This window comes from Ornithodoros turicata, chromosome 7, assembly GCF_037126465.1.
Source record: "Ornithodoros turicata isolate Travis chromosome 7, ASM3712646v1, whole genome shotgun sequence".
NCBI lineage: Eukaryota > Metazoa > Arthropoda > Arachnida > Ixodida > Argasidae > Ornithodoros > Ornithodoros turicata.
The window spans coordinates 39,902,205-39,922,463 of NC_088207.1; the positions used below are offsets into that span (position 1 = coordinate 39,902,205).

At 46.1% G+C, this 20,259-nt stretch overlaps 2 protein-coding genes across 4 annotated transcripts in view; one reads left to right on the top strand and one right to left on the bottom strand.

The window, feature by feature from the left end:
* Window positions 1-20,259, top strand: part of LOC135401098 (serine/arginine-rich splicing factor 4-like) — a 65,961-nt gene that overhangs the window by 8,073 nt on the left and 37,629 nt on the right. Inside the window, exon 2 of one of the 2 annotated variants that reach the window (XM_064633269.1) lies at window positions 10,925-11,024. The gene's annotated coding sequence lies outside the window, so the exon portion shown is untranslated. Of the gene's footprint in view, window positions 1-10,924; window positions 11,025-12,104; window positions 12,256-20,259 lie in introns of those variants that run through there. The other variant, XM_064633268.1, reaches the window with a different exon arrangement.
* LOC135399870 (uncharacterized) lies at window positions 15,064-19,175 on the bottom strand. Of its 2 annotated transcripts, none has more exons than XM_064631604.1 (3): window positions 18,944-19,175; window positions 15,359-18,880; window positions 15,064-15,297 (listed from the first exon to the last, which is right to left on the bottom strand). In XM_064631604.1, coding segments are annotated over exons 1-3 (3,543 nt in total). In that variant the 5' UTR covers window positions 18,945-19,175; the 3' UTR covers window positions 15,064-15,277. The 2 variants fall into 2 exon arrangements, with proteins under 2 accessions (XP_064487674.1, XP_064487673.1); XM_064631603.1 differs by having other exon boundaries at window positions 15,064-15,300.

Below are 20,259 nucleotides of genomic sequence, written 5' to 3' on the forward strand. Positions count from 1 at the left end.
TGGCAGGCTGCTTGAGGAATGATTGTGTGTGCGCATGAAAGTGAGATTTCGGTGCCTGATGCTGAAAACTGCTACAAGCTTTGTTGCTTTCGGGGTGATTTGGAGGTAAAAATTTTCGAGCACAGTGAGAATGCAATTTATTGCTTAGAACGTTTTGTCAGTTGCAAAAATGCAGAAGTCACACTGCCTCCTTCCTTTGGTTGTATACTCAGCCCGGCTTTTGCAAGCAAAACAAAGCAGTCTGTTGAGAAATCAGCTTTACAGGCACAGTATGAGGTGACAGAAATCAGCAGACCTAGCGTGAAACAATGCGCGCAGGCTGCATTTCAGGTACTACGGTAATTCTTCAAATGTATTATCAGTGATTGTGCCTTATACATAATGTGAGGTGAATGGAGGAATTACAGTTTTACCCAACAAGTAATGTGGCACAAGTAACAAGCTCTCCTACAGCATTATTTCGTTTTTCAGACATCCCACTGTCTTCTAATTGTATTACACTTGGAGACCTACTTTTCTACTACAACGCGACAGTAATAACCAAGGCTGGATGATCTTATAAAATGAAACGGACAAAAATAAACGAACGGCGTTACAATGTTTACATCGACCCAGGTCGCGGTTCGTGGGCGCCGCCATGTTTATGGTCACGTGTGAACACGACAAGATGGCGCCTACTGGCACGCTCTCGTGTATGGGCGATTGCATTGAAGGGCCGCCCTGTGTTTGGCACCATGGAGGAAGGAAACACAGGAGCGGCCGTTTCGAGCAGATTTCCGTGGGACCCCTCTGGCGGTCGCTCCTGTCAAAACCGCCATTACTTCCTGTCCACCACGTGATCCTCTCTGAAGTTTCGGTTTGGCAACGCTTTGTTGCTCGCGCTGCTTTTCGTGCTTTTCCAAAGGCATTTACTCTTAAAATGTGAACACCACTGCAAAAACAACGTAGTGTTAACGTGTTCTTACCGCGGTTGCGGCTGTGGTTCATCAGAAAACAGCTCGGCCACATGAATACGTTTCATTCGTAAGCACGTACCTGACCGGTTGTTTCGTACCCTTGCCCTGTGAGAGAGTCATCTCGAATCCTTCCTTTGCAAGCTGCCGCTGTGCTACAGCTGCAGATTCAATTGATTTGCTCCATCGTTGTACAAATTTGATTACTGGCATGCTTTACCACTTCAGCAACAAACAGACAAAACGTGGCCACGTCGCCACGCAAACATCGCTGCCACGAATGATGTTTCTAGTCCTACGTGGTTGTCTTGCAGACCCTGATCGGTCTTGTAGTAGAAGGGTAAACCAAGAGTAAACCTCCGAACACACATAAATAAAGCTGGACATGCGGCGTTCATCACAATGCAGTTATCTGAACTGCAAGACAATCACGACTCCCGTCGTCTGCTGTGACAGCTGGCCTGCGCATGTTCTTGGGGTCACGTGAGCGGTCACATGGTAGACAGGAGCATCCCAGAATGCATTGCGAAGCTGGCACGCCCGTACCGATGGCAAAAAGTTGGAAGGGCCCGAAGGGCCGCTCCTGTGTTTCCTTCCTCCATGGTTGGCACGCACCGATCGTGTTTCGCTGGACAGCCGTCAGGATACGACGCGAGTGTGAAAAAGATCCATTCCGGCATACTCTCAACATCCTGCGTCTACCGTTGTCATGCATTCCATCGAATAATAGTCAAAGTACGCCACTATTTCGCGTGGGATTTTCAAAACCGTGGTCAATGGTCTACGAGGAATAAAATAATACAATTACACTATAGTTTTGAAGTCGCCTGGAACGGATGCGACCATGGGACTTCAGACTTCATGCACTGCACTGCAGTAGGGCATTGATGCCTGGAAAGCGCTGATACATATACCCGTCAAGGAGGAATAAGCCCATATGACTGGTCATCCATATAAACTGCAAAATTTCACTCACATTTGTTAGTGCAGGAAAACTCTCTCTTAAATTATTTGATTTGATTCCATATTATTGCAGCCTAGGGATCAGACCCGGTTGCCTGGAGACACAAATTGAATGCCATTCATGTTGCACAAAGCTTTCCAATGTTGAAAATAAAATAAAACCTCCCGGAGTAATAGGCACTGTCAGCAACTAGGAAAGCACTTGTATACCCCAGTGAGGTGGCCCGGAGCATCGTGCATCAAACGAACTCTAGACAAAGCAGACTTGTTACGTTTAGTTCCACTTGTTCCGATCTGTAAAGAAATCCTGACTTTTCCATGGGATGCATTTGGGGGACATGACGTTTCCATGGTTTCCAAGGGGCTCACTCATACCGTGCGTGCAGATACCGACTTTATGTTTGCTTGTCCAGTGGATCCCAAAGAAAAGGGATCCCTATTGCAGAGTATTGCTATAGTATTGCCTGTGGCGATGAAACACAATAATCATCATCATTGAAACAAAGCTGCTTTTCTGTGTTTTTTTTCTTCTTCCTCCTTCTCATTGACACACAATGCTTCATTCCCTCCTGTGCCTCACTCCTTCCTGCTGTCCTCTCTCCAACTGTCCACGTCTGTACGCCGCTCATAGCCACAGTTGCTTCGCGGTGCTAACATGAAGTTAAATAAATAAATAAGGTAGCTTCATTGCCCACATACTTTCAGCATGCATGTATCTTCATAGTCCAGATGGTCCATGCTGAGAACATCGTTACCCCATGCACACCAAGACTTGTTTATAGCTGGCGCTGCAGAGGTTTGCCCAACAATTTTGACCAATACAGTAATAGCGATAACAACAATTCTGTACAGGAGTGGTGCTGAACCACCAAAAAACGTATTTCCTAAAAAGGAGGCCGAGAAAACGGAGAAGAAAGATGTGCAGACTTCCCAAAAACACTCTCAGAAAAAAAAGAAAAAAAAGGTAGGGTCGTTACACCTTTTGGGGGGTAACTGGCAGGGGCGGATCTAGGATTTTCCCGAGGGAGGGGGGGGGGGGGGGGGGGGGTCCGCCGTGGACAAGTGCCACGTGCATGCTGGGATTGCTCCACTGATATACTCAAGTCTGGAATTGAGAGTTCGAAGGTTGAGCAAGGAGGTGACGTACGCATAAGGTGGTAACTCGTGGAGTTACCACCTTTTCACACTTTCGTTTTCTTTTTTTTCTGAGAGTGCCGCGCAGATATGCACGGCGCAGAAATACTGCATTGTCAATAAGAGACCTGTGCACAGCATTACTACCGAGATGCAAATCTCAAGCCGTCCCTTCGTAACAACACACCACGGACAGACAGATACAGTCAAACCTCGCTTTACGAACACCCTTCGTTTCTCAGAAAATCGTTCGTAAATCGAGGTATTCGTAAATCGAGGTCCGAGGAGTGCGGTGCACAAATACCTCACAAAAACACGGGAAATTGATTTGAATAAGTTTTATTTTTGAAAATACTTCGTAATTGTGCTTTGCGCCATACTTTCGGCAGGGTCTATCCTGTTTAGAAGAGATGACAGAAGTCTGACACTTGACTCATCGACCCGGTCCTCAAAGTACCGTATCGCGCGTGGATGAGATTGTTTCCAACGGCAAATATTACGTTTGTCACCGGCTGTCAGGACTGAACGCCTTCTCTTGGAACGGCAAGATGTTTCCATCTCGGAGACCTGGTCCAAACTCACAACCGTTCGGCTGTAAACGCCCGAATTATTCTTTCAGGAAATGGTGAATCATGTTTGTGGAACGTAGCGACGTTGGAACATTGTATGTTTGACCTTGGCAGCATGTACTGAGGAACTTTCATTATCCTCCGGTCCATTGGCCTGTCCTCTGTACGTTCGTAACGCCCGTTCGTATATCGAGGTCAGAATGGCTTGGCTACTTTGGGTCCGTTCCCTAATAATCCGTTCATAGTTCGGATATCGAGGGTTCGTAAAACGAGGTCAAAATACACGGAAAAAGTTTGGTTCCCTGTGGAGCCGTTCGTAAGTTGAGGGAATTCGTATATCGAGGGTTCATAAAACGAGGTCCGACTGTACATCATTAGCATACACGGACAGCCGTCCGTCCCTTTTGCGTCTGTTCGTCATGCTCCAAACAAACCAACACGCCCTGCATCTTCTTGGACCGCAGTGGATTATATGCTGAAATAGAAATTCGGGCATTACTTTCCACGTATAACACCGCCCCAACTTCCACAGACCCCGAAGAATGTCGAGAAATTACCCTACATTTACCCTACATACCTCTCGTAATTTTCTTTTTCGTGTGTTGCTTCCGCACACATGCCAAGGACTGTTTCATTCGCTTGCCAGAGGTGGGTATACGAGGTCTGACCTTGCTCTTGGAACGTCACGACATTGCGCCACTGCCCCTCCCTGCCGCAAGGCCCTTTTTCCTTCTTTTCCATTGTCTCACCACATGCACGTCATAAGGTGGGAGCGGTGGCGATAATTTGTTCACAGCCCCGTTTAATCAAACGGTCTCTTTGGGTGCTCCAGTGAACGTTCTTCCTTGGCCTGAAAAAGCCCTCCTTGATGCTGGTGCATGTCTTTTTCTTTTTTTTCGGGGTGATTTGTGTTGTCGATAGGGGCAAAATCTCTTTGAGCGATCGACAGCACAATACTCGAGTCATTTTTTTTTATTCTGTGTTAGCGCCGCGAAGCAACTGTGGCCATGAGCGGCGTACAGATGTGGACAGATGGAGACAGGACAGCAGGAAGGAGTGGGGGACAGGGGGTTATAATACGCATCCTGGACCGACTTCAGGGGGAACTGTGCCGACATTCGTCTGGAAAGTCTTCGGAAAACGCAGGGAAAACCTCGGACAGCACAGCCGGTGGTAGGATTCGAACCCACCACCTCTGAGTCTTCAGCACGACCTTGGCTACCACCAACGAGCGCGACCTTAGCATGAACCCGCTCAGCCATGCAAGCCTCGCAAGATCCGGAAGCGATGGCACTGATTCGTCTGCAAACAACAACAACAACAACAACAACAAGTTTATTGTGAGATGATGAATAGGGAGCTTCATCGCCAGGGGCAATACTCTACCCCATTGCTGGTGGTGATGCGGGGAATGAAATAATGAGCCCCTTCACAATAAGGATCGAAGTCCTATGGTATCCAAAAGGGCGAAGAGAGAGGTGAAGAGAAGAGAGAGAAGAAAAGGTGAAGAGAGAGATGAGAAGGCAGAGCGTTGGTGGGCTGGATGTGGCCAGGGACCAAGCAATTCGTCTGCAGTTCTTGCTGCATCTTAAGCTGTCTCGGATTCATCTCGTCACGGAGCGAGTTCATCTCAGACGAATAGTAAAACAAGCGATTCCAACCGGGACCGGCAAACGAAACACGATTTTGACAGCGTCCAGTGAAATTCGCCATTAAATTCGATTATTGTAGACCACGATGTGTTGTAGACTCCAGAATGATCTACCTAAAATTGAGAGTACATTAAAATTAGCCCTGCTTAGTGCTTTATTTGTTTGTGCTTTGTTTGTATTAGCGCTTTGTTTGTTCTGCAAATGTTTGTGCAATGTTTAATCTGCAAAGGCAGCTGTGCAAAGGGCACTGGCAACACAACCTAAATATCGCTGCCATCAGCCGCATGGGCAGTCACTGCACAGGTACAGAAGCCTGTGTTTGAAATCGTCTGTGGCGATTATTGGCTAACATCCTGACACTATATGGCCACGTACAAAGAGGTGAGAGGAGGAGTTAAGCAGGACCCGAACGTCTTTATCTAGGTGGCCGTGGTACTGCAGGCCAGTACAACAACGTAGTACGTATATACCCAGGAGCGAATCCAGGATTTTTGTGAGGAGGGGGAAGAGGGGGGGGGGGTCTTGGACAGCGTGCTACATGCAGAACCTAGGGTCACTGAAGCGTGTAGAGAGAAATCAAGAGGGGATCAGGACACCCCACCCCTAGATACGCGGCTGAACGTACCATGTTACGTCTCGCAGCATCTGAAGCTGAAAAGGTCGCTCGAGAAATGCGTCCATATTCATGCGTCGACACGAGCATAAATCTCGCATATGATCGCAAGCTTTCCGTTGCACTTCCGAACTTCTGAAGGGCGTTCTTCAAGCTGGCTATCTTTGCCGCAGGCATCTAAATGTCCGCTTGACAGCGTTCACGCCCTGCACATTTTGAAGACCACAATCCACAACGGTATTCATGACAAGACGTTGGGAAGCAGGAAACACCTTTCCTGGTGATGAGAAGGTGAACGTTGTTTGAGCTATATCGTTGTGTTTCTGTATGGGCATATTTTCAATGAGTCACCAGGCTCGCGTCATTATTTAGCGGTTTACGCCTTTCGTGCCGTTGCATGATGAAGAACGGCACGGTGGGTATGCTTGGCATGAACGCGCCGTTTCAAAAGAAACGAGGGGCATCGTACTTTTCTGGGGAGTTGGTCTGCTATATTGCAGTAATATCAACTCACCTTCGCGTAAGCATCAAGCAGCTAATCGCTCAATAGCTACATGAACATGCGGATTCTGCTTGTGCAGAATATCGTCGTAGAGAATAGCACGCAGACTCCCTTGCTTCATGTCCATCCTGCTGACTCGCTCCCTCTTTTTAATTTCCAATCCAATCCAATTCAGCCCTACCAACTCGTAATAATGACCCGTTGCACTTATTGCGCCCTTGACGGCATCTCAAGAGGGGCACATGCAACAGCAGGGAAAGGTAATACTGCTGCGGCATCTGTTCGGTCTGTTGCACTTCAGACATTTACACTTTTACATAGTCCGTGTATGAGATCAACAACGTGGAAGTGTAATAAAGAGCTAGTTCTAATGTCGGCACAGTTCTTCCCGAAGTCGGCCCAAGACGTCCCATTCCTTCCTGCTGTGCTCTCTCCATCTGTCCACGTATGTACGCCGCTCATTGCCATAGCTGCTTCGCGGCGCTAACACGATTTTTTTTAAAGATAGTTCTGTCTTGCAGCGCTCAATACAAACTTGAAGTAGTCAGATCAACGTTGCATTTTGTGCCTCTAAACATGGGGTTCCGCATTTTGCGACTCAAGTACGTTAAGTTTTGATAACCGAAATACTGTAGGGTAGACAAAATGATCAAAAACAGCAGTACTAAAGGATAACCATATATGCGCACCGAATAAATATTGATTTTGGAAGTCGCTAATATGCCTTCACGAACGTACAAAGCACTACCATAGGAACATCATCATTTCGCGTATAAAAACGATCTCATAGCGGCCTCGCACAACCCCCGGTACATATACAAACTCCGTCATACGCAAATATTATAAACCTGAGCGTAGCATACGTAATAAACTAAATCTAGCTGCTGACCTTGCTTGAGTCGCAATCTCTAATGAGGATAGGAAAACATGCTTGCCATTCTTTGGACAACTGCCTGACCTTGAGGGAGCGGATGGCTCCTACTGACGCGAAACGCGCCTATCCCTCTTATGTCCACTACCCAATGTCGAAGGACTAATGCGAGCAGCACGAACTTTTCTGATCGATACACTCATCACGACTGAGAGAATACATTTTTTACTTTTTTAAACCGTTGTGAACTGTGGAATGTAGGGTAGACAATCGGAATAAAGACAAAAATTACCGGTTTCGAAGTTATTGTGCGAATAGAAAGACCGTTAGCCAAAGTAAAAGTATTGTCCGCAAGAGCAGAGGTGCAGTGCAAGTTCCTGTAAGTCTGCTGTACGCTCTCCTGGTTTCCACTTCGAGTAAATGTCGGCAATAAGGAACTGAGGTCATCCAACTGCTGTGCAAAAATGCATTTGTCCTTTTCTTCCTTCTTTTTTTACTGTATAGTAAAATGAGCGTGAAATATCTTACGTCTCACGAATTTCTGCTTCCTGGTTTCTCGCTAGAAGTCTCTATATTACGGTTGCTTTCTGGAAAAGCTTGCGCCAAGCGTCTATGTGCCGCACTGGTACGAACGTCAGGAAGAAAGCGTAACAAGACATAACCCTCGTACGGAACCACAAAACAGAAATCGAGACTTCCGTTCTTTTCGCGGTGTGTTGGCCTCAATATCTTCGTGCAATGATTGCTCGGTTGTCACGGTAAATGCCCGACCAGGTGTGCCATAATAGCATCGGCAGAAGAAGTAAGATAGTGAATACGCCATAATTTACTGTGTATTCACACGAGTGACATACCCACGGAATATTCTAGTGGAAGAAAAAGAAAAAAACTGCACGGGGGCGGAAGTTCCGCCACTTTTTATGTTGAACTGAGCATTCAGAATATCGGTGGCGGCGCGGCGGGCACATAGCAGACGACACCATTGGCGCTGTCGTCTGCTACAGAATATCTTATGGCTAAGCCACAGGACGGTCCCCATGGTGAGAAGACCACGAGAATACATTACGTTGAGCGCTCACGCTCGCGTAGCAGCAGAAAGCTTCGACGTCTTGCGCATCTCCCGCTGGACTATTCTGGGAATGTCGCACGTGCAAATAGTACACGGTTAGAGGATATTGCTGTCAAACTGCCGTTCTCTTCCAATATGGGCGGTGATATGGAACACAAAACACGGATCAACAGTAAAACAAGAGCAGAAAAGATCTGCCAGTCTATTACCTATTGCTGCTATGGCAAAAAGAAAAAGAAAAATGAAGATGGATGGAAAGCATGTCTGGTTGCTAGTGTATGTGGCACAATTTTTATGAAACAAAACACAATATTGTTCTGAAATAAAATAAATAAAGTTTCGTAGTATAATTGTCTTTCAGTGATGAGCGCGAATTAATTTAAGTTCGTGATGGGAAATCTTTCCGTATCGAATATCACTTTCTCGAATATTTCGCATTGCGAGTAGTAGAAAATATTTCGTGCACTTTAAACGAGGAACCTAGTGGAAAATATTCTGATATTATGGAAGCATCAAATACGTATCGGTCCAGTGTGTATGTTGCCCCATACCATGAAGCAAGACGCTACGATAGGTCACCCATCTCCGATTCCCCAGTTTCCCTCTTTCTTCCATTTCCCATTGCGCGATCTCATGGGACCTATGGACAGACACCTCGCCAAGTGATTTCTCCAAAACCTTTCCATATCCTCTGCGCAGAGACAAGCTGTCGAAGCGTAAAGCGTATAGATCGTGCTTTCGAGCTCCGGCAATGGTAGCAATACTCGGCGTGCTTCTCTGTGACTAATGTATACTAGACTATGTGAGTGAGCGAGCGCTGGCTTTTCGCTTCCTTCCAAAGCTGTTTACTGCTACATTGGTTTGGTATAATGACCTCTGAGCATCGGTTCTGCTTCCACAGATGGCCTTCATTGTTCAATTTCTAATTCAATTCAATTTTATTTTATGGCTGGTTCCACATGCCATAGAAAGAACACGTGTATGTGAAAAAGTGCCTTTTCACCCCGAGGTACGCGTAAAGACGTCTTGTGTAGTAAGCTTCATCATTGAAAAGCGCGAGAAGGACAGGACGTAAGAGATGAACACAGGACGAGACGCTACTATCGACCGAACTTTATTGTGAACACATAAGAGTTTTAAACATAGCAGGTGATTACGTAAGCTTCTTAGAAATATATTTTGTTATTTTTTTTTTTTTTTTAATGTTGCTGTGAGAAGCTTTCTCATGAGGTAAAAAATGTGGTGAAACATCAGACCAATGTGACAAGGCAACGCTTCACTAGTTCCAACAAAGACTTAAAAAAAGAAGAAAAAGAAGGCTTCGAACAGTTGAAGTAACAGTTCAAGTAGGGCTGGACTAATGCTTCGTCGGTAGGGCACTACTTCTACGGGGACTAAGTTTCAAACCTCCGTGTCCTGAATCTTTTTTGAACTGCATTGGAGTTAAAAATAATAAGAAATAGAGAAAAATAACACGAATGATAATGGAATGCCTCCTTTGCCTGCTCGCGAGGATGCTCAGTTGAATTTAAGGATGCTCAATTGAATTGCAGGCAATCGGGGCTGGTCCTCCATTCCGGGTTCCCTTCCGATATACAAAACACCAAAATGGAGGCAGAACAACCAATGCGGATAATATCCTGGCTTCCTATATACGCACGGCTCAGGATCAAACGACACACATTAATCTTACACGTGCCGCACACTGACAGTGGCAAAATGATAAGATAAAAAAAGAATCAAAGATTGGTATGTGTCTAATAACTTTTAGAAGAAGGAACTGCCTCTATTCGGCCTTGCGGACAATCTACGGTTCCGTGGGCGTTATTCCGTGTGGCCGCCGAAGTTCCCAATATTGGAACGCATTAACGGCAAAGGCTCGTGATGATAGGAATCAGAGTAAGACGATATCCAATCAGTGGAGCGGCAACCCGTAATTTGGCATCTGTATTCCTCTTCCTCGTCGCTGTAACCGCGGGGAACGTTTTCATATTCCCAGCGAAAACATTCCTACACAACGGGAAATACATATAAGACAGAAATAGCGGGCAGTAAACCTGTACTTCAACTTGTCCGCTACCGGTTCCTTTCTGGTTGCACCGTGTCATTCGTTACCTGCTAATGAAAGTTGTCAACGTTCGAGTCAAGGGTGCGCTCTGGGTGTCTGCTGTCCGTGACAAGAAATACTTACTGACACCGTGCTGTAGCGTCGTAGCTCTGTCCGTTTTCACTGTGGAGTACCATAAACCTCCGCACCAGCGTGAACACACCGGCAGGCAGGCAGATCGCTCGGCAACAACACGGCCCCGACCAAACCAAGCAGCCAAATTATCACTGACAAAACGTTGGGTCGTTGTCATCAGTACAGTGTACAAACGACGACTGTGGTTACTGCGCTGGGCGGCGTGATATTGAGAAAGCAAACAAGAATGAAAAACAACAAGGCAACGGCCACACTAGAACCAAAGAACCCAAACAATGTTTTGCACAACACACAATGACGACTCCTTAGTTCTTTGGGACCCCAAAGCGCTTGGGTGTACCTTATTCTAATACTCCGCATTATTATAGGGTGTTCTACAGAATATATTCTTGCAGAAGGAAGCCAGGACTTCAAGGAACACCCGAAGACTTGCCCGTGGCACCGATTACATCGCGCTGCTGAGTTGATGACATGCTGACGAGACATCTGGACAAGGTTGGTGATCGTTCTGCCTAACACAGCAATACATTCATGCAACAACGTAGCAAATCATGGAAGAGATTGAGGTGTGTGTCAATTACTGCGAATGCAGTGTGTAATAGAGTTCCAATTACGTTTCCTTCAAAGAGCGATTGCATAGAATTGCAACTTTGTACTGCGTACGGGGGGGGGGGGGGGGGGGGAGGGCGCTGCATGCACCTGGTGCGCCCAACTACTGTATATCTCGTGTTTTCCAGCGCAGCGTATCATATGAAAGACATTAAAGGCACGAAAGACATTATTTTTGAAAACAAAGACAAATCATTCCGCTGTTATATGTTGATGCATATTCGGGGAAACTCACGTTCCTTCTGGAAGCAGGGCCATCTATACTGTCATAGCACACATGTGCACAATGTCGCGCTTTGGGAAGCTTTGTATTTCAAATAGCACCTGGGGTGTACAGCAAATGCTCTCCACAAAAAGTTCTCTATTTATTTCTCGAGAAAAACAATTCCAGGGGCAGACACTTCTACAGCACTAACCGTGTATTCACACGAGCGACTTCCTCACGGATGATTCTAGTGGAAGAAAAAGCGAAAACACTGCTCCCAGGGCCGAAGTTCCGTCCCGTGTGATGTTGAGCATTCACACGGTGCGGAATATCGGGAGTGGCGTACTGCGCATTTAGCAGACGGCACTTAGCAGACGACACCGTCAGCGCGTTTTCCTGTCGTCTTCTACGGAATATCTGGTGGCTGTGTAGCAGGATATCCCCCCACGGATAGCAGTGTACGTGAAGACGCGACGTTAAGCGCTCGCGCTCACGCGACAGCAGAAAGCTATGACGCTTTTCGCATCTTCCGCTTCTGGGGGAATGTCGCTCTTGTGAATACACGGTAACCGGAGCAACACCCCTGACGACAGGACAAAAACCGCACCACGTCAATGTCTATCCTTGACCACCAAGGAATCAATCGGAACAAAAGTGTAAGCAGCAGCAGCAACAGCCCCAAGACGTAAAGACTCGTTTACAGTGAAAGCGGGAGAGGTAAGAAGGAAAGAAGAAAGGGAAACTGACCCGCTTCCTGCGCGCCACTCAAGCGCGCTGCTTGGCAGAAGCGTGCCCGTGTCCCTTCTAATACAGTTGGTAGGTGCGTTGTTGTGTGTGTGTCTGACTCCACCACGCCACAAAAGGGATATAAACATTTGCCAGCTTGCTCTTCGCCAATAGAAGCAAAGGAAGGTACGTGCGTTCACTTTTCTTCTGGGGCGCACTGCGATAGCACAGCGGATGCGATCTCCAATGTTCAGGATAACGTCAGTCCGGCAGAACACGAAATTTCAGCGCGATTTAGCAGTCATCTCTTGGCGTATACAATACGATGCAAGGGCCCAATAGGCACGATATCTAGACAACTGCGTCGTTTATTTTTGCCACTGCGCACATTGCAGTAGAGAGAAGTCAGAGATGCAAAAATGTATCTTCTGAGATGCTTTATCCCGAATCACTTCAAACGATATGGACGCATACCAATGCCAATTTCAGCCACGCAGGTTTCGGACAAGATCCACCACGTGCATCGTGGATGAGTGCAAACCCTTGTAGAGCTATCATGATCCGCCTACGGTGTTCCGCACTGGTTTGGCGCCAAACCTCTATTGCTTCATTGCGTGACAATATTCAGCCAGGTTGTGCTCGTAAATTCATTTACGAATTCGTATGTTTATTTCCGGTCTCTTGCACGCCGAACCGTACCCTACCACAAGCACGTCTTTCGGAAAAGCTCGATGTCCAGTTGAACGTGAACTGTGGATTCAGCTCTAACGGCTCTTAATTGGGGTTCGAAGAGATCAAACTCAATAGAGTCCAAATTGCCAGTCACTTTTTTTTAAACGTTACCGGTCTAATAGGCAGCCCGATCGAGTCTGTGGAGTCTTTTGCTTGCCATAGCGAAATATGATAATGTTGGCATAAATGCTGGCGAGCTGGCTGCAGGCACTCCATACTGAAAAAAAATAAAAAATCTTGAGTCTGGGCACAGGGAAAACCGACAACACAAACGACTCGGTGAGACTCGTTTTGCAACAGCACTCGTGTGATGCAAGTTACAGAGCACGTCTCCCGCATACAAAAGCACTGAAGTATTAGACATTGTAACTATAGAGACAGAGTCATCTCCCATAACGTGTTCTTTCCTTAGTGTCGGAGGTCAAGCGCTACAACCGTTTTGGCAACATCTCGGGAAGCGCTTGCTGGAATGCGTACGCCATGTACGAACAACGGCAAATATACGCTTCTCGAACGGGTTCCTCCTGTAGGCACCGCCACAATCCACTTGTTTGACGTATCCTGTGTTTACTGTGAGGTCATCACCTCAGAATGTCTGTGCTCTGACACACATAACTGCCGTGTACGTGGGAACTCGGATCATGAGGTGTATACAGTGAACACTGAACAACTACGTACTGTGAATACAGAATACTTAATTATAACCTGGACCTCAGAAGCTTACAAAAAGATGTCGGCACCGTCTGGCACTACGAAGTCGGCCCTGACGCAGTCGGGCGAAATTGCGGTGACCCCTTTCAAGGAACTTGCAGATCGATCGATATTTGAACGCCACCCCAAAGCATTCAATTTACAATCAAGTACAGTGGAACCTGCCTATAATGATGTCAACGCGGGACCACGAAAAAATTCGATATAACCGGAAATCTCACAAAAACAGTCAGTTAGGTAAACACCGCGGGAGTCCTTAAAAATTACTCGAACGAGGAAACAACTCTTCATGGCGAACACCTTGGTAGCCATTTAATTAAGATGAGTAAAGAAAAAGACGTGAGCTGGATACGCCATATACGAGCTACTGTTGGCTCCCCTGGCGATGAAACTCACCAATCATCATCATCATCAAATAAATTTGTTGTTGTTGTTGTCAGTTTCCCCGCGCGGCAGTAGAATTCGAATAACCCGCGGTTCGTAGCGCTTGTGTTTCCGCCGGGACTCCAATAATTCGAACTCGGGTTAATTCGAATAAAGCTTCCGTTGTAGCGTGGGCTTATTGTATATGTAGAATTCTAGATTGCCGCAAAGCGCTGGTGAATATGGCTTTTATACTTTGGTGAAGTGTAACGAGTTGGCGTGGGTGAAACGAGTATAGATTGTCAAGTGGAATACGGCAAAATAATTTGATTTTACAAAAAATCTTGCACTGAAAATGCGCGGGACACAGGCATAGAGGTACGAATGTAGAGTGATGTGGTTGTTAGTAGTATAGAGCCGTTACGCACAACAGCCACTTTTTTCTAATCCAGTTGTAGAAATTTCTAATCCACCACCCATTTCTAATCCAGGTCAAGCCAGGTCTAATCCAGGCTCCACCCCTTCATGGTGATCCATCCAATTTCTATGTGATTGGCTACCCTTCATTGCCACATCTGCTCCCTCGCTCATAAACACCAAATTAGCTATTCTATTCAATTCTAAGTCGGCTCATAGGCTTCCAAATCGCTCTTTTTTCTAATCCAGTTCTAGGAATTTCTAATCCACCACCCATTTCTAATTCAGGTCAAGCCACTTCTAAGTCCTCTGGTTGGTTGGTCACAGCTCCATTCCTTCACTCTGATTGACCGATCCAGGCTCCACCCCTTCATGGTGATCCATCTAATTTCTATGTGATTGGCTACCATTCATTGCCACAACATCTGCTCACTCGCTCGTAGACACCAAAATGATCTATTCTATTCAATTCTAAGTCATAGGCTTCCAAATCACTCACCTGTCTATTGGTCTGGGGGGGGGGGGGGGTCACTTCCATTCATTTCTAAAACCTAGTGATTGGCCTATTGGCTGCCTTTCATACATGCTCGATAGACTCATTTGTCATTTCCACTCTCTAGTCACTCGGTCACACGCTTTCAACTGCATATTGCTTCATAATTTCAACCGCAACATAGACAACCACTCGTGGGTCAATTCCATTCATTCCTGGTGAGCGACGCTTTCTAGTTAAGCCAGGACAACGCTTCGGAACAGTAAGGACATAGAAAAACACGGAAAATAGTTTCCAACATTTATTAGACACATCATGGTGTTCTCAGAGAGATTGCAGTTCTCTCTGGAGCACTTCCAGCACACTGGACATTTCCGCCCTGCATCCATGGCGTTTTTCACATAAGTACCATGTGGATCACCCAAGCGTTCGTCCTTCTCCATCCACGGCTCAGTCCCAGACCGCACGCGAGAACAGCATGTCACAGAAGTATCAGTTCTCTTCCTGCACATCTTCTGGAGCGAAAAAAGAACATTATGAGCTTCACTATTTACATCATCCATTTAAACTTACCATATTCACAGCTTCCGAAAGGGTAGGATTCGATGTCATTGCAGAGGTATCGCTTGTCGTCATATGCCATCAGACTTCTTTTGACGTTTCTGATGGTGTACATGCACTGTTTCTTTCCAACTATTGACACTTGCTCATTCGATACGCTCGTGTGGTTGAATAAGGTATCACAGTATGTCTCATGGAGGAGGTGCTTGCGTACAATATTTTTCTTTACCCCTTTAGCTCTTGCAATTTGCTTTTCTCCAGCTAGTTTGATGGAGTACATTTTAGCTTTCAAGCATATTACTTCTTCGATAGGTACACTACCAGTTTCGCTTTTGAAAGCCCCAAGTCTCCCATGATTCTTTTCACTGTATAGTGGATGATCCTGGTCGAAGGAAGACAAATCTAAGTGGTCGTCGGCGATCGCTCGTAACTGATCTTCGTAGTCCTTGCAGAATAGGCCGAGGATCAGAGAATCCGTGTCAAAGTAACAGGTAATCACTGGACAAGTGAGCTTACTCAAGAGGGTTTCGTAGTAGAATGAGTACATGGTTAATTTACTCAGTTCCAAAATCGTAAACCCAATCTGGAGCGGGAAATCGCATCGCACTTTTCTTTTGCGCATTTCGTACATTACACAATCCGGGGACAAAATTTCCATCCTCACGCATTCCGCCCGACTCCCGAGGCGACTCGCCGTCTCCTCATCGAAGGCTACTCGAATGTCCCGCATGTTAAATTTATTTAAAAGCGTTCTCCCGAATACCGCATTATTTGAGAGTTTATAGAAATTTTTTTCGAACGTCGTGCTCGAGGCAACGCGTCTGGCAACATTGTCCTCGATGTAGGGACGCAGGAATGGTGCCTGGCGAAATTTTAGAATTCGGTGAATTTTCGTCACCCTCATGCCCAATCTACAATAGAGTGCGAGCAACGCGTAATGAACGACGTACTCGACCTTGTCCTTGCACGTGAGCAACAGCTTTTTGCTGTTAGCAGGCTGGTACATTAATTCTTCGAGAAGCCCTTGCTGGAATGGCGAGAGCCATTCCTTTGGGACGACTGCCTTCTCGGGAGCCAGGGGGAAGTACCTTGTTAGAGCGTGGATAGATTTTGGATACTCCAAGTCACATACGTACACATACCCCACCTCCGAATCCGTGGGGTGACGCATAAAATCCACGGAGCTAAAATCCTCGACCCATTCGAAATCACCGACAGGGAGGTGCTTTATCATACTAAATCCGTAAAGATTGTTGCAATCGATGTATGATATGTACACCTCCTCTTTATCAGGATCATAGCCGCTACACAGAGGGTTATTGGCACGCAAATGACGCCTGCTCGCCTGACAGAGCCCGCCTCTAACGCCCGATTCGATGGTTCTGTACATTTCCTCATCGGTAATCAATTCCAATTTTGCATTCGTATAATTTAACGCGCATTGCCACGAATAGGATGCCAGAGAAACGCAATGAAGCAATTCCAATCCGCGTGCGCTGTAGCACAGGCGTCGGAAGTGCTGCATTATGTCTGCATGTAAGAGGGCATCCGTTTTCAGGTACAATGTGTTATAATCCCGTAAACTCGAGCACCCAAAATGTTCAAATACATGCACAGCGTACTGGTAGTCCTCATCGCTTACATCTTCCCCAGTTAGATCATTTCGAAAAGCGGATTTTTCTGGGAGACTCAACTCGTCGTACACTGCAAAAGAACTAAGGTAACTGTAAGGGAACACACCTTTACGAAGCAAAATTTTGTAGTCGTCTCCAAATACCTGCTTCAAGCATTGGAACGCCTCTGCACCCCCCATGGATTTCACGGTTTCCACAAGCTCCCCAAGTGATGAATTTAGGTACTGCATGGTATCTCTGAAGAGGAAGGTACCAATTTCGAACGAACGAATTTTTTCCATGGAGCTGGCCACAATGAAGGGAGGTCGCTTCCACCCGAGAACGTGAAATTCCCGTAACAGTCCAGCCAAATCATAAGACAAATTGTGGACCATGATCGGCAATTTTTCTCTGGTAGTGCACGCGACGTTACAGGGGTTGCACAGTGTCGCGATATAATTTGTCTCACCCGCAGTACAATGCTTCGAATGATCATGATGCCGGACACGAGGTAGGTCTTTCGCGAATTCCCGTTTACAGTATGCACAGTGGGTGGCAGCTCTGTGCTTGGCTTGTTGTTCATCGCTCAGCACCATCGCAGCGGGGCAGGCGTTCAAGGCAATCATTTCATCACGCATTTCCATGAGCGCCTTCACACACTGCTTTGCCGCATCTTCCCCGTGGTGTGTTCTAATACGCATCACCTTTGAGTCGTGGGTACGCACGAGCACAGCACAGAAGCTAGAGGTAATGTGACGTTGCATGCCAACACCACTGGGTGCGAGTACGCTCTCAGTGTCCAACGCAACGACGTAGTTGTACAGCTGCATGTACTGTATTTTAGTAAACTCTACAAAATTTTTTCCCGGCTCGCAAAATTCCAACAGGATTTCGTTCACGTCCGTGCAAAGGCGTCGATGTTTCGCCATGCTCTCTTCCTTCACGAAAGAGCGTGTACAGCGTTCGCATACGAAATGGTTACTTCTTGTTGTCAACAAGCGTTCGAGGGACTTAATTCCAAAAAAATGCTCATCTACTTCCAACAAGTGAATTTTCTTTTCCCATTCTAGTTTTGGGGGTCGCGACACATGTACTCCCTGATCGACGTACGCGTACACGTAGACGGAAATCTTGTTTTGGTTTTCAAATTCGTCAAGATCAGAGAAGGATACAGGGAAGTGACTAGGCCACCAGTACTCTGTTGCATAATTTTCATATTTTTTCCATCGGTTCCTTTCCTGCGGGTGCAAGAGGGCAAGTGTATTGTATTTAAAGCACTCGCCCTCCTTACGCTCTGGTAAAGGGACATTCGTTAACACGTTTCTGCGTTTAGCCAGATTCGTGGGAAGTACCCCATTGCACCCGAATTTTTTAGTTTTCACAGCGGAAATACACAGTTGAACTTTTTGGACGTCAGTGGATACAAACCCACTACCCTCGCGCTGGTAATTTTCAATGCGCCCGGTAGACTCCTGAATCACATCCATCAAAGTATTTGCAATAGCTCCGTCGCTGTGGACTTCGCGAGCAAGCGCCATAAAATGAGCTATGTGTGCGGTTACATCCCCTCGATTTTCTTTCATCATTAGAACGTCAGAACAAATGCAAAACCTAAAGGGTATTCTTTGTGCTCGCAAAATAGCAATTATGTTGTGGAGGTGGTTCATTAAATATTGTCGCAAGTCCTCTACTCCCTGATCGTGAACAGATGCCAATAGCACAAACGCTTTGACGATACCTCGAAATGCGCTATCAGTTTGAAAGAAAGGCAGGAAGGAAATGTCCACATAGGGATGTGATCGCTCGACGTGAGCATGCAATGTGGCAGGTGAAATGTCTGGAGAAGATGGTGAATTCTCTTCCAATGGCTCATCATCCATGATATCATGAGGATCAAAAAAGCAGAACACGCATCTAGGCACTGAAAAAAAAGAAGAAACACTAAGAAAACGTGCACCACAGAGCGTGGATGAAAAATACTTACTTTTGAAGCGAGCTCCGCACACTCCCGAAGCGATGCGAAGACTGCTGCCTCTTTACACATCCTCCCCACTTATATAGCGGCGACCTCGCTGCATGCCCCAACATGCACGGGTGCGAGGAGTTGTCATAGCCTAAAAATAAACTTGCTCTGCATGTTCAAGGTCGCAGCTTGCCCTTGGCTTCACGTAATGCTCCGTCCGCCTACACCATTGCCGCACCTGAGCGCAAAGTTCGCGCTCTCATCACACGTCATTCCGACATGCAAGTCGCTTCCATGAGCATGCACACAACCGTCCCTTTTTGGCTGTGGAATTTCAATAATATTACTTAAAAGAAACAAACTGCAGTGAAATGCAGATTCATCTCAGACAGGAATTTCTACCCTCAGCGTTAAACCCTCAGATACCAGCATTTCTGCTCGAATAGCAAAATAGCTATGACTTCAAAAATTAAACACATGCTAAACAAACTACCATCAACTGCTATCAGATAATTATTGCATAATGCTACATACAGTCGCATTGCCCCTGCGTAAAGAAACCACAGGACAAGGGTACACAAATTCACTTAAGCGATGAGGGAAAAGGCTTAAGACCTCAGGTCACCACACATCGCCACGCGGCTAGCACAAGATAACAACAAGATACTAGCGGCGGGTAAAATGGTATCACTGCTAAACAAGTCCCAACATGCCATGATGACGTCACAAACCAAGAAAAAAGCACACACGCGCGCGCACACAGCAGCTCAGGAATGCACAAGGAGAGGTGCTCTATTGGAATTTCTACTCCTGGCTCAGACACCAACATTTCTGCTCAAATACCCATAACTGCAAGATTAAGTACTGCTTACTTCATCGAGCACCCAACAAAATCAAACAAACAAACAAACAAAAACAAACAAACCCACTTTCCATGATAGAACACTATTCAGCTTTACCAAGTGATTTTCTTCTGCTTTAGCAGTGAAAGAAAAAAAGAGCCATGAAAAATTAACACGTACTTTTGCTTGAATAGCTATAACTGCAAAAAAAAAAAAAAAACTGAAGCACATGCTAATAAACGGAGAAAAAGGCACCCATTTCTGCTATCAGATAATTATTGCATAATGCTACATACACAGTCGCATTGTCCCTGTGTAAAGAAAGCACAGGACAAGGGTACACAAATCGAATTGGGAAAATCACTTCTACTCGCGCAGCATAATACGATATCCGCTGATTTTTTTTACGGGCGAAAATTGCAATAAGAAGCCACTGCTATGCAAGTGCAACAACCCTTATTTTTAAACCAACATTTCATGCAATACCACATAAAT